At 42.7% G+C, this 13,697-nt stretch overlaps 1 protein-coding gene across 8 annotated transcripts in view; it reads left to right on the forward strand.

Moving 5' to 3' along the window:
- The window catches only part of MYOCD (myocardin), a 90,529-nt gene extending 79,320 nt beyond the window's left edge, over positions 1 to 11,209 (forward strand). For 6 of the 8 annotated variants that reach the window (XM_070561116.1, XM_070561119.1, XM_070561122.1 and 3 more), the window contains 5 exons: positions 1,723 to 2,661; positions 4,810 to 4,953; positions 5,976 to 6,104; positions 8,235 to 8,292; positions 10,364 to 11,209. In XM_070561116.1, the coding sequence (XP_070417217.1) occupies positions 1,723 to 2,661; positions 4,810 to 4,953; positions 5,976 to 6,104; positions 8,235 to 8,292; positions 10,364 to 10,935 (1,842 nt within the window). In that variant the 3' untranslated portion in view covers positions 10,936 to 11,209. The remainder of the gene's footprint in view (positions 1 to 1,722; positions 2,662 to 4,809; positions 4,954 to 5,975; positions 6,105 to 8,234; positions 8,293 to 10,363) is intronic. The other 2 variants (XM_070561118.1, XM_070561124.1) reach the window with 1 other exon arrangement.
- Positions 11,210 to 13,697: the final 2,488 nt, after the last annotated feature.

Here is a 13,697-nt window from a genome sequence, read left to right on the forward strand (position 1 = left end):
TATCAATTTCTTTGTCAATTTGATGAATACGAAAATATGTCTGTATTTACTTTATTTGCATTTCTTAGGTGACTTGTTATGGGCATTTTTTAAGAAATTTATCTTTTGTTCTTGAAGAGCTGGATCACGTCCGGTACTCATTTTTATATTGAGTGTCAATCTTTTTCTTTTGAGTTGTTAAGCACACTTGATCCATTGAGCTTACTAACACTTTATTATTTGTCCTGAAATTTTTTTCTGAGATTGCTATTTGCATTTGCATTTTCTTTTTAGTATTTTCACTTATAGGAGTTTTCAATTTTTGTTGTCAATATTTTTATGATTACTTTCTTTGCTTTTATGCTTGAAAGATCTTCCCCTACAGAATATCAGACGAATATTTCCTTATATATTCTAGCTGTTTTATGGAATTATTGACAGTTAAGCATTTAATATGTTTCCCATTTTAAGTACAAATTAATATGTGCGCCTAGAATATTGAGGAGATGCAGATAAGCAGAACCACTGTTAACATTTTAGCATATGTTTATCCAGATATTTTCATCTACAAGCATACTTTTAAAAATATATATCACAAATATATTTATATAATTCTTAGAAAAATATAATCAACAATTCAAACTTTTTTCACTTAATACTATACTATGAACAATTATTTATTATTCTATATCAATACGTATTTATGGCATCAGTTTTAATGGATCTCAAATATTCAAATCATCATTTGCATGCACGTCATTTATTTAGTTTCCATATTTTTAGATATCTGTAGTTTATAATTTATGAACATTATAAAAAATGCAGGGATGAAATAATTACATGAGAATCAACATAATAATAATAGCAAACACTTACACTGCACTAACCATTTGCAAGGCACTATTCCAAGTGCTTTACAAATTTTAAGCCATTTTAACCCTCTCAGAAATGTATAAGGTTGGTATGATTATCTCCATTTTACAGAAGGGGAACTGAGACACAGAGTGATCACTGAGCTGGTTAAGAGGCAAGGCCAGGATTTAAATTGATGGTCTTATCTCTGCACATACTCTCTCTCAATGTATGACTATTATCCAGCCAGTCGTTAGGACATAAATGTTAATGTGGAACCGTGGTTCTCAGACTCTGGTCTGGGATCAGCAGCATTAGCATCCCCTGGGGCCTTGTTGGAAACGCACATTCTCAGTCCTCACTCAAGACCCAGTGAATCAGAAACTCAGGGATGGAGCCCAGCTGTCTGTGCTGTAACCCCATGGCCAGGCATTCTGGTGCCTGCTCAGGTGTGAGAACCATCCACAGAGAGAGCATGGTAGGGAGAGCACCTCGCCAGGAAGCAGAAGACCTGGATTCGCAGGTTGCTTTGGGATGCGTGGTTTCTGGCTGACGTCTAAACCCAGGCAGACATCCGTTTTTCATCTATAAAATGGGGATCAGGACCGGGATGCGGCTTGGAGGGCAGTAGACCACGTTCATTTGAGCTCTATGATTCTATGATTCTGGGATCACGAAAACACAGTGTAAGATAAATTAAAAGACAATCATTAAAATTGTGTAAAACGTATTTATATGGAGAATAGGGGAAGAAATTGTAAAAAAGTAATAAAAAGAGAAGAGGACATTGTGAAATTCCATTTGTGATGTTTTAAAGCTAATGTAACAATAAATACATTTTTTAAAAGATTGTCATGAAACAGCACACTAACAATATCTTGGTTTCCTTAGGTCTCTGAATTAAGACAGCAGCTCCGCATACGGGGTTTGCCAGTGTCAGGCACCAAGACAGCCCTCATGGACCGGCTTCGGCCCTTCCAGGACTGTTCTGGGAACCCCGTGCCCAACTTCGGTGATATAACAACTGTCACCTTTCCTGTGACGCCGACCAACACGCTGCCCAATTACCAGTCCTCTCCTTCCACCAGCGCCTTATCCAACGGCTTCTACCATTTCGGCAGCACCAGCTCCAGCCCCCCGATCTCGCCTGCCTCGTCTGACCTGTCAGTGGCGGGGTCCCTGCCCGACACCTTCAACGATGCCTCCCCATCCTTCGGCCTGCACCCATCCCCAGTTCACGCCTGCACAGAGGAGAGCCTCATGAGCAGTCTAAATGGGGGCTCCATGCCTTCCGAGCTGGACGGGCTGGACTCCGAAAAGGACAAGATGCTGGTGGAGAAGCAGAAGGTGATAAATGAGCTCACCTGGAAACTCCAGCAAGAACAAAGGCAAGTGGAGGAGCTGAGGATGCAGCTGCAGAAGCAGAAGAGGAACAACTGTTCTGAGAAGAAGCCACTGCCTTTCTTGGCTGCTCCCATCAAGCAGGAAGATGCAGTCTCCAGTTGCCCTTTTGCATCCCAACAAATAGCTGTGAAAAGACAAAGCAACAGCTCAGAAGGCCAATCGCCAGCTTGTGAAGCTGCTCAACTCCTGCCCCTTGGGAACACTCATTGCGCGGAGCCCTCAGGTCAAACCACCGTACTTTCTTCCACATTTCTCAGCCCACAGTGCTCCCCTCAGCATTCACCACTCGGGGCTGTGAAAAGCCCCCAGCATATCAGTTTGCCCCCATCGCCAAACAACCATTACTTCCTACCCTCCTCTTCAGGCCCTCAAGGAGAAGGGCACAGGGTCTCCTCACCTGCCGGCAGCCAGGTGTGTACTGCACAGGTAAGGACTCCTTGCCCCATGCCCAGTGCACCTCTCTTTCTGGCAGTGGGATATGGATTTGCAACTGCTAAGGACTTGACATTGGAACTTTTAACAGGAGGGGTTTACCAAAAGCCCAACGGCAGCTTCCAGACTCCACGATGGTCTGCAAGCCTTCACAGTAGACCAAACTCACTTCTCTGAGCCCAAGGTTGGCAAACTTGTTCTGTAAAGGGCTAGATAATAAATGTTTTTGGCTTTATGGGCCAAATGTTCTCTGTCACAACTACTCAACTCTACTCTGGTATTATGAAAGCAGCCATAGACAACTTGTAAAAAATGCACATGGCTGTGTTCCAATAAAACTTTATTTATAAAAACAAGCAGTGGGCCAGATTGCCGACCCCTGTTTTCAGGACTCCTTGGCATAAAGCCTTACCAAATGCAAAACCAATTCACCAAGAAACCCAACAGGGAAGTTGCCAGACCTTACTGTTCTCTCCATGTAATGGTCTGCAGTGCAAATAGTTACTGAGCGCCTCCTGTGTGCCAGGCCCTGTTCTAGACTTGGAGGATTAGTGCTCAACTAGCCAAACAAAAATCTGTATTCTCATGGGAATACAGACAGTAAATATAAGTAAACTATATAATATATCAGAAGAGGATACATCTTACGGAAAAAAAGCAGAGAAGTGGGTTGAGGAGGTTGGAAGTTTGCAACTTTAAGCAGAAGGGCGAGAGACATTTGAGCAAAACTTGGAAGGAAGTAAAGGAGAAAGCCTTGTGAATATTTGGGATGAAGGCATTCAGGCAAAGGAGGAACAGCAAGTGCAAGGGCCCTGAGGTAAGAGCATGTGTAGAATGTTCAAAGATCAGAAAGAAGGCCAGTATGGCTGGAGCACAATGAGAGGAGAGTTGCAGAAGATGGCTTAGAATAGTAACTAGTTCAAAGACTAGACCAAGGTGATCATCAAAGGCTTTCCTTTTGTCTACAAAGCTGAAGAATTATTAGGAAAGTCTATTTAAGTCTATCTGAGAAAGAAAATTGCATTATCAAAAGGTTCTGAAATCATGTTATTAGAAAGAGAATAGGAAGAAAACTCACACTAATTGGATACCTGACACGTGTCAAGTATTAGGAGGCAAGTATATGAGTAATCTCATTAATTGTCACAACAACCTTCTGAGTTCCTATTTATTATTCTTTATTTGAGGAAAATGAGGCTCAGGGAGTTTAAACCAGTTGCCCAGGACCACACCAAATTATCTGATTCTAAAGTGCATGCCTTTCTCACACTGAATGTTCTCTACCCTGGGAGTCTGAGGTGTAGCCATAGTTTATGATAATCTATTTTTCCGAAGCTACCAGAGCAACACATTCAAATGAATGATGCCCACTCCTGAGTGGGCACTTTGGGAGGAGTTGGGACTTTAATGGATTGTCATCATCGTTGACAACCTGTATTGAGTGCATAGTGTCCTAGGCAACAAAGGTAAAAATAGCTCTTGAACATAGCTCTGGACCATAAGATGCTCAGTTCTAATGATATTGATATTATCAAGAAGAACTAACATTTGTACAGTAATTTGTGGTTTACAAAGCACTCCTGGAAGGCGTGAATGCTTACATGATAAAAAGATAAAGAGCAATAATATTGGATAACATTACTGATCTGTGCTTATGACATTAAATGCTGCATAAAGCATTTTGAGGGGGGAGGCAGCTTGATGAAGGGTTAGAAAAGTCTGGGAAGCCTTGCCAAAAGGGTTGGACTTAATGAGAAGTATAGAGTTAAAAAAGAGAGTCAGGAGAAGGGCATTCCATATGAAAAAAGATACGGAGGTAGAAGGTACGGGGCATGCTGAGGGAAGCTCATGTTGGGATTAGTAGAATTTAAGCTTCCAGAAGGATGTAATACTTGACTGTGGAGAGTCTGGAACACTTATCCTGGTTAGAAATGGAGACCCTATACTGTGGATATGTGGGAGCCATGCAAAGTTTTCGAGCAGTGGATGATATGTACCAAGGCAGATCTGAAACTGTGGTAATGGAATTTAGGCAGGTTTGAGGCGATAAGACCCCAGGGCCAGGGCCAGTAGTCTCAGCAAAGGCTACTCTCAAGTATGCCACTAGTGCTCATTTAATGTTTTGCTTCTTTCTTTCTACAGAACTCAGGGGCACACGAGGGCCATCCTCCAAGCTTCTCTCCCCAGCCTTCCAGCCTCCACTCCTCTTTCTCTGGAGCCCAGGCAGACAGCAGTCATGGTGCTGGGTGCAACTCTTGTCCCAAAAGCCCAGGTGTACAGCAAAAGGTAGTCACCTGGAAAAAGGTTTAAACTTGGCATTGACTTTCCCTCTTCTCTCTTCTGTGGCTCCTCTCCTCCAAATGATGAGGTTCGAAGGCAGAAATAAATGACATTTTAGATAAAATCAAGTCTACTTGAAAAGGACTGAAATGGATGTGCAGATATAAGTTAGAATATTCCAAAAGGTATTTCCTGGGGTCACCCCAGAAGTTGTGATGACTAAAATGGCCATGGTATGTTTGTGAACCAAGATGGCGAACAAACCAGTTTTAGTAGAGTTGAAGACTGGAATAAGGGCATATAGGAAAATAAAGTTGGAGAAAGAGGAAAGTACTGGATTCGTGGAAATGACAGGAGAGGTACAGAAAGTTGGAGTTACAGTGCAATATCTCTGCAAAAAAAGAAGGGATGATACATATCAGCAGGTGGAAGAATCAGGGATGTGAAGGATCCAGGATATGGGGAGTTGCAAGGAGCAGTGAAGAGGTGACAAGAAGGAGGCAAATATGAGACGGCTATGAGACAAAAGTGCTACATGCCACCAGTCAGGGCAGGGCGTCCTTTGGGGACAGAGACCCTGAAATGGCGCAGGCACTCCACAGAACACACAATACACAAGACGGGTTCACGAAGAGATACTCCAGCAGTGCCTCCAACTCTCTGCAAATACACTCAGGAATGAAACGACCTGGGTGATAAATTACTCTGGAAATTCCTGAGTTGATGGACTTTATCGGACTGGACTCTATTGCTTTATTTCTGTTTCTCGTCTCCCTTTCTCCTAACAGACAGGCTATACTTTAGGAGGGGAAATGAACCTGCGAGGTTCCCATCCTAAGATGCCTCCAGCAATGTGTACATAGTGATATGTAGTCTTGTTAATATATTGGAGTTGTTTTCTAAGCCCTAGCTGTTTTTTTCCCCTTCAATCAATTATTCCAAAATTTGGCCTTCTGGTTTCTGAAACAGAAGCAGTACCATTTCTGACCCATGAATTGATTGTCTTTCTCTGCATTTTACCCACACAGATGGCTGGCTTACACTCTTCTGATAAGGCGGGACCAAAGTTTTCAATTCCATCCCCAACTTTTTCTAAGTCAACTTCAGCAGTTCCAGAAATAACACAGCCTCCGTCCTATGAAGATGCAGTAAAACAGGTAACTCCATGACTTGTTCTTCATAGAAGAATAGACTTGACTAAGTAGACATTGTCTTACATGATTCAGCTTCATGCATGTAGATTCTGATATGAGTGTGTCTGGTGCCTCCCCACCCGAATGAGCAAAGTGTCTAGGCGCTAATTGTAGAAAGGTGTTGTGTGTGTATAAAAGCTATGTGAGGCAGAGAGAGGAGATTGGGCTGGGCACCCAGATGCCTGGACTTAGTGCCAGCTCGGCCACTAGCCAGCTGCCACTGCCAGTTGGGCAAGTGCTCAACTTCTCTTGTATAAAATACGGCCAATATCTGCTTCGTAAGGATTCTAGATAATGTAGCACTTACCACATAGTCCAGGGACAGGATAGGTACTCAAGTATACGAGAGCAATTGTCAGGGTGACACTTTCTAATGTTCTTCCTAGCTTCAAAATTCAGTGATCCTGGCAAAATATTGATGGCCGTGCAGCCTGGGTAATAACGGAGGCTCATTGTATCCTTTGTTTTCGCTCATGTTTGGAAATTTTCAAAATAAAAAGTAGAAAAGAAAAGAAAAACAATTAATAAACTCATATTTCAAATGATCTGAGCTTGGATAAAGTATTAGAAGGACCTTCATTTGTGCTCAACTTAGAAAAGAACATCTACATCTGTTGCTGCATCCTGGTATCCTGCAGATCAAAATCAGCCTGCAGTTAGGTTTCGTTTGGCTGAGAAAGCGTTCTAAATATCAGGAGATCTTAGGCAAAAAGTGGGGTTTCTCATTTATGAAAAATTAGGGAATCTGGCAATACTGGAGCCTCATTTCTGCCAGACAACAGTTTTCTGAAACAAAGTATCCACTGCCTCCTTGAACTAGGCATATGTTCTACGCTCTGCCCCTCTCTCTTGTTCTGTAGTTGGCTCATTTACATTACCTGCCAGGCCCTCTGGGCATCTAATGCCTCCTGGACTGGCAAATGACTCATTCTTTGAGCAGCGTTCCATTTGTATTGACTACTGATGCCTGTGTTTATTGCACTGGGCTCTTAGAGGAGGGAGACAGATACCTCCCTCTGTTCTCCCCACTTCCTTCCCCTGGTTTCTGTAAGCATCAACTGATCCTTCACAGTTTCAAAAGAAGAGGGCTAAGCAAAGTGGATTTCCATAAACAAGACTACTTAACAACTCAGATGAGCCAGAGGGGAGTGGTGTATACCCTAAACGGGTCAACAAGTTCCACAGGCTACTTTGATGAGGAACCAGGGAAATGTGAGCCACGTTCTTGGGCCAACACCCAAACAGGAGGCCGATCCAAGTCACTTCAAAGTGAGAAAAAGGACCATACTACCTGTGCATTAAGATGCCCTGCTTCTGAGATGGAAACCTCTCAAACAACTGAACTCACTCTGAAGGCCTCTGTGCTGGGAGCATTCTGCCTTCCTCTCCCCTTCGCTTGTTATAGTAGATTGTTTCATTCAGTAGTTTTCCTGTCTAAAATTAATACTGTTTTAATCACACAAGGTCCAAAAATCTTTAGCCAGACACACCCATGTTCATAGCAGCATTGTTCATAAAAGCCAAAAGTTCGGAGCAGCCCAAGTGTCCATCAATGGAAGAATGGATAAAGCAAATGTGATCTATACGTACAATGAATATTAGTCAGCCTTACTTAACAAGGAAGGAGATTCTGACACGTGCTATGACATGGATGAACCTGGAGAACATTATGCTGAGTGAAATAAGCCAGTCACAAAAGGAAAAGCACTGTATGAATCCACTTATCTGAGGTATCTAGGGTAGTCAAATTCATAGGACGGAAAGCAGAATGGTAGTCGTTAGGGGCTGAGAGGAGGAGAAGGGGGAGTTAGCATTAATGGGTACAGAGTTTCAGTTTTGCAAGATGAAAAAAGTTCTGGAGATGGATGGTGGGGATGGTGGCACAACCATGTGAATGCACTTAATGCCTCTGAACTGTGTGCTTGAAAATAGTTGAGATGGTGAATTTTATGTTGTGTGTATTTTACCACAATTGGGGGGGAAAGCCCTCACCAAATCTAGTTTAGAAACCTGTAGTGCTGCTTCTAATGATTTTCCGCGGAAGAGGTAGCCACCTTATAACTTCTCTGGTCTTCTTTGGTTAATTTACGACAGCAAATGACTCGGAGTCAGCAGATGGATGAACTCCTGGATGTCCTCATTGAAAGTGGAGGTAAGACTGCCCTGTGTCTTGTCCATCAGGAGACTCTGCACCTGCGCGTACTCTAGGGAGTGAACCCTTAGGACCAAGGTCAGATGCTCATTGTAAGTCAGACCAAAAAGCCATTTATGGGTAGAGGGTCACTTCGTCTGAGCTCCATGGCCACATTTGGAGCAGATAAAAGAAGCCATAGTGGGTGATTCCTCATTGCCTTTGTTCCTTTATCCTGGAACATTTTTCACCAGTCCTTTTAATAGTTTTCATGTTTCACTTCGGTCTTTGTTTCCCTAAATGTCGTCTCTTGCTACACCATTTCTCTCTGCTGTTCTATTCCCAATGTCCCTATCTTCTCAATTATAAGAAGAAGAAGAAAGCAGATAAAGCAAGTTTTATGCTATCTACTCAAAATGAAATTCCGTTAGCAATCTCCCACTGGATGATCCCTTCATGATTAAACATCATTCAAGCTAGCTACAAAAAATGACCAACATGCCCTTTTTGCCTCCTTTTAAGTCATTCATTTATTTATTTAAAAAAAATTACAGAGTATGTGCCTAGAATTTGAGAGCACACAAATGAATAAGATCGTGTAAGGAGAATATATAGGTAAAAAGGAAAGGCCTCAGGTCTGAACCCTTAAGCAACAACAGGTAAATTTTCCGAGAAGGAGCGGCCTGGCACTAGGCTCAAGGCTACACCAGACAAAGACTCCACTTTCATGGAGTTCACAGTCTGGTTAGAAAGATGGACAACAGCAAGTGAACAGGCATTTCTTCCATTGCAACAAGAGGGAAGAAGGAAAAATGGGCGCAGGTATATGTATCTTTATACATTTTCTGATGGAAAGATGAGAAGGTTCATATCAGACACCCTTATATTTTTAATGAAGTATGTGGCAAGGTCAGCAAAGAGTGGCAGTGCAGGAGGGGAACATGGGAGATTGGAGGAAAGAAGAGTGGTTATGAACCAATCATGAATGAATTGAGTTTTCTGGAGAAACACAGTAGGGTTGCAGGGCAGTGTTATGTGCCAGTTGTAGGCTTGACATCATGAATTTAAAGTGAAGCCAGTCAGCTTCATTGTGTAATTTTTCTCTTGTAACATCCAGCTTATCCAAGGCGGGCTCAGAGAAAACACATGATAAGATCTTCCAGGTGTGGGATTTTGCCAAGGGAATATCATGAAAGGAGAAAAAAGCCAGGGGCTTGAGAATATTTATAAGAGAGTAATTATAGTGGTAGATCAGAAGTGAAAGAAGTAAAAACCAGAAGGCGCTGATGGGTGGTGATAAAATAGTAGTCAGTAGACTGGAGTGACCGCAAGTAGCTGAGAAATTGCTGTCATGGAGTACTTAATAAGTGAGCTGGAGGAATGGGAGGGGATGGACAGAGAGTGGGAAATTTTGCTTGAAACTGAGCTTTCAGAGGGATGCAGAATTTGGGAATGATGAGGCCCAGGGTGTGTCTAACAGAGTGGGAATGGAGGAAGCGCTGGAGTTGAGGGGGATGGGCTGTCAAGGTACTGAGAGGCCAGCTGGACAATGGGTTACTTCTGCGGATGCTGAAGTCACAGAGAATGACAAGAGTTGAAGGGGAAAAAAGGCAATAAACCAGGGAATAGAGTTTTCAGTCTATGATGAGGAGTGACCAGGAGACTGGGAATGGGGAAAGCAACATGACCCCAGGAACCACAGAGGAGTTATAAGAGGGAGGCAGTGTGTCAGAAAGTGGCAATGGATGGCACCTGATGATTCGTCTTCTGGCTCTGAAGTAAATGAGCCCCATGGAGGGAGGGGTGTAACATAGAATGTAGTGTCCTCAGCAAACAGCCAGGTGTCAGTGAAGGAGCAGGTAACGGAATCTGCTTTGAGAGTTTGATAATCACAGAGTGGAATTCCCAGAAAAGGTCTGGGGAGAGACCAGAGGAAGGAAGAACTGAGGTTATATAGGGCAGCTGAGGGAGGAGACTGGGTGATGAGCAATGACCAGAGAAGCGTGGCCATCTCCTGTGTCTAAGTGTAACTCATTCATTCCAAGGATTCATATTGTGTGATCGAACAATTCCCATTGTGTTTTACCAACAGAAATGCCAGCCGATGCCAGAGAGGATCATTCATGTCTTCAAAAAGTCCCAAAGATCCTCGGGTCTTCCCGAAGCCCTACTGCTGCCCTCCCCAAGCCCTCGGCGTCCTTTGAACACACGTCTTCGGGAGGCCAGCTCCCCTTCGATCACTATGGCACCGACAGTGATGAGCACCTTGAAGTCTTGTTAAATTCCCAGAGCCCCTTAGGAAAGGTGAGCGATGTCGCCCTTCTAAAAATTGGGAGCGAGGAGCCTCCTTTCGATGGGATAATGGATGGATTCTCTGGGAAGGCTGCAGAAGACCTCTTCAATGCACACGAGATCTTGCCAGGCCCCCTTTCCCCAATGCAGACTCAGTTTTCACCCTCTTCTGTGGACAGCAATGGGCTGCAGCTAAGCTTCACTGAATCTCCTTGGGAAACCATGGAGTGGCTGGACCTCACTCCACCAAGTTCCACACCAAGCTTTAACTCCCTCACCACCAGCGGGCCCAGCATCTTTAACATTGATTTCCTGGATGTCACGGATCTCAATTTGAATTCCCCCATGGACCTTCACTTACAGCAGTGGTAGAATGCCTGATGCAAAAGTGCTAAGGAAGACCAATAGGAATTCCATGGGACAGAGCACACACCCATAAATACTGATGTTATCCAAAGGAGGAGGAGGAGGAGAGGAGGAAGAGGAGGGAATTAAAAAGAAGTAATGGAGACTTCTGTGACAATCAACAAGAACAAATAGGAGTCTTTTTTTATATAGATAATGTAATATTTACCAACATTCAGTAACTGTTGATGATTTCAGCAATGCATTCAAAAATATACTTTCTCAGATCAGAATGCCAAAACCAAAATTCTTTCACTGCCTTTTCAAACACCAGTATTTTTTCTAGCCCATAATTTTTCTCAGGCATTGTTGGGGCATAATCTCACATTGTAAGCTCTTCTCATGAATTTATTAGATGTACTGTGGAAAGAAAATGTAAACTCTTTGGGGAGTACAGGGAAGCCTGTCCGTCAAGGGTTATGGAAGACATATCCATGATGGAGGCTGCTTCTCATCTCTCCATTACCTGTCTCTCAAAATAGAAGTCAGGCCCACCTTCAGTTAGGGAGTTCTTGAGGCAGCATAGAGGGACAGGACCAATACATTCCCAGGAAGGTGAAATCAACTCAGTGTCCCTCAGCCACAAGGCTGCCCCATTGGAGTGGTTTCCAATCCTGTATCCAGGACTCTGTGTGATCACTGATAACAGCAGATCTGCATTTGGTCCAGAGAACCCCACCCAGAACTTCTCTCTTTCTTAACCAGTAGCCGAGTCACTCCCACTGTCTCTGCGGCGACAAGCATTGAGAAACAGGGGAGAACCCTAAAGCCAAAATAAACCTCTTGCTATAGAAGGTTCTCTAACACAACCCCCTTTAGTTCCAAAGACCAGAGATGACCACGTGAGCAGATTGGAAGGATCTCTCTAGCTTCAGGAAGCCAAATCAGGGATAATTTAGATAGGACTAGAGAACATCGTTTCACATATCACGGGAATAAATACCTTGGGTTACTATAATAGGATTGCTTATGGAGGGTCCAACTTCTTTTTCTGTGTGGGGGCGGTCCACCTCAGTTTTTCTTTCTCCCACTCTGCTTTTCTTTCAAGATACCAATCCTCTCTTCCTCCTCTTTTGAAGATCTTTCTTTTTCTGCACCAACAGTGGGAGAAGAGGACTTCTCAGATCTAACAAGCTGACATACTCCCAATAAAGCCATAAATTCAAAAGCTAAAAGTCTGGGTTCTCCTGGAGAACTCACTGACCTTATGCATAATTTGCTGAAACAGGAAGTTGAAAGAATGTCCTTAGGAAGAAACTGGTGACTTGGCCCATCTGTCACAAAGCTCATTCTACCCTCATTTGATTTACAGCAATCATTGATTTGTGTTGCTCTGGGGAAATTGGAAATCATTCTATTGTAAAGATAAATATGAATTATATTTACAAGGAGAGAGCATTTTAGGTCTGGGTTTCTGAAAGAAAACACAATTGCACACTGAAAATGATGGAAGAAGAAAAGACGATTGTCTCATGCATTCCTCATTACCTCTCGTGCTTTTCGTGCTTTCGCTGGGAGTTGAAAAACTCAAATTACATGACAGTCCCTCTAAAGCTCTCTGTGGCTCCACCCACCGTTTTATATACAGTGTTGCATGCTGTAGAAAGTAGCTACTGCTGTTTTTTTTTTTAATTTAAATCACTAAGGCACTGTTTCTTGTTTTGTAAAAAAATGTTGTTCACTGTGCACTTAAGGAGAAAATAACCAAAAACGTTGTGATTTTAGAAGTTCTTTTTTTGATAAACCAAAGATTTAGAAGTCATTCCATTGTTAACCTGTAAATGTGTGTGAACACGGAGTGTTTTTGGTGACTGTGACTCTGAAAGCTGCCAGATCTTACTGGGGCAGTGGGGGGGAAGGTGTATGTATATATATACACACACATGCAAATGTGTATAGATGTATACATATGTATATGTATTTGTGTGTATGTATGTACACATATAAATACACACACATGTATATGTATATATAGACACATATGCATGTTTGTGTATTTTGAAAAGCAGTGTTACAGAGTTCTATACCAAAAACCTTTAAGCCTCAATCTGCTGTGAAATGATATGGCCTTTCTCACTACAAGTTCCTGATTAACCAACCAGACTCCACGTTGCCTCTCTGTGTATGACTAAGGGCTCCAGCCCGATGACTCACAGCCACTTGCTTATCATCAACATGCTCATCTTGACAATGAATATGGACGTGAAACGACAGAGGAGCTTCACCATTAGTAGCTGGAAACAGTAATACAGTATCTTATAGAAGAGCATAAAAGGAACATGAAAATCGTTTTTACATTCCTTGGTCTGCATTGTGCTTTAAAAGACCCACCTGGTAAATTTTTCATTTTGCTTTTATGTTAGTCATCAGAACCAAAAATCTAGAGGGAAAAATTACCAGTCTTTTCTTTGAAGATGAAGCGATGGGGAAGAAAACCTTATTAACACATTCCTCACATTTGTTTATTCCTCAGATATTGAAGTTTTATTTGGATTTTGACAAAGCTTGCTGGTCAGTACATTTTTCATGTGCCACGTTGTGCAATCTGTATGTTATTTTTTTCCCCTTACTTCCTTTGGAAAACAAACTCACGGTGTCCCTACTCGGAGACTCTGGTCTGAATGTTAATTATTACTTCCTTTGGTGTCTCTATCAGAAGGACTCACCCGGTTAGGAGGCCTCTGCACTTTGTCAGACTGTGCATCTTCATTGGGGTCTTTTTAGGATAC

Source organism: Equus przewalskii, chromosome 10, assembly GCF_037783145.1.
Source record: "Equus przewalskii isolate Varuska chromosome 10, EquPr2, whole genome shotgun sequence".
Taxonomy (NCBI): Eukaryota; Metazoa; Chordata; class Mammalia; order Perissodactyla; family Equidae; genus Equus; species Equus przewalskii.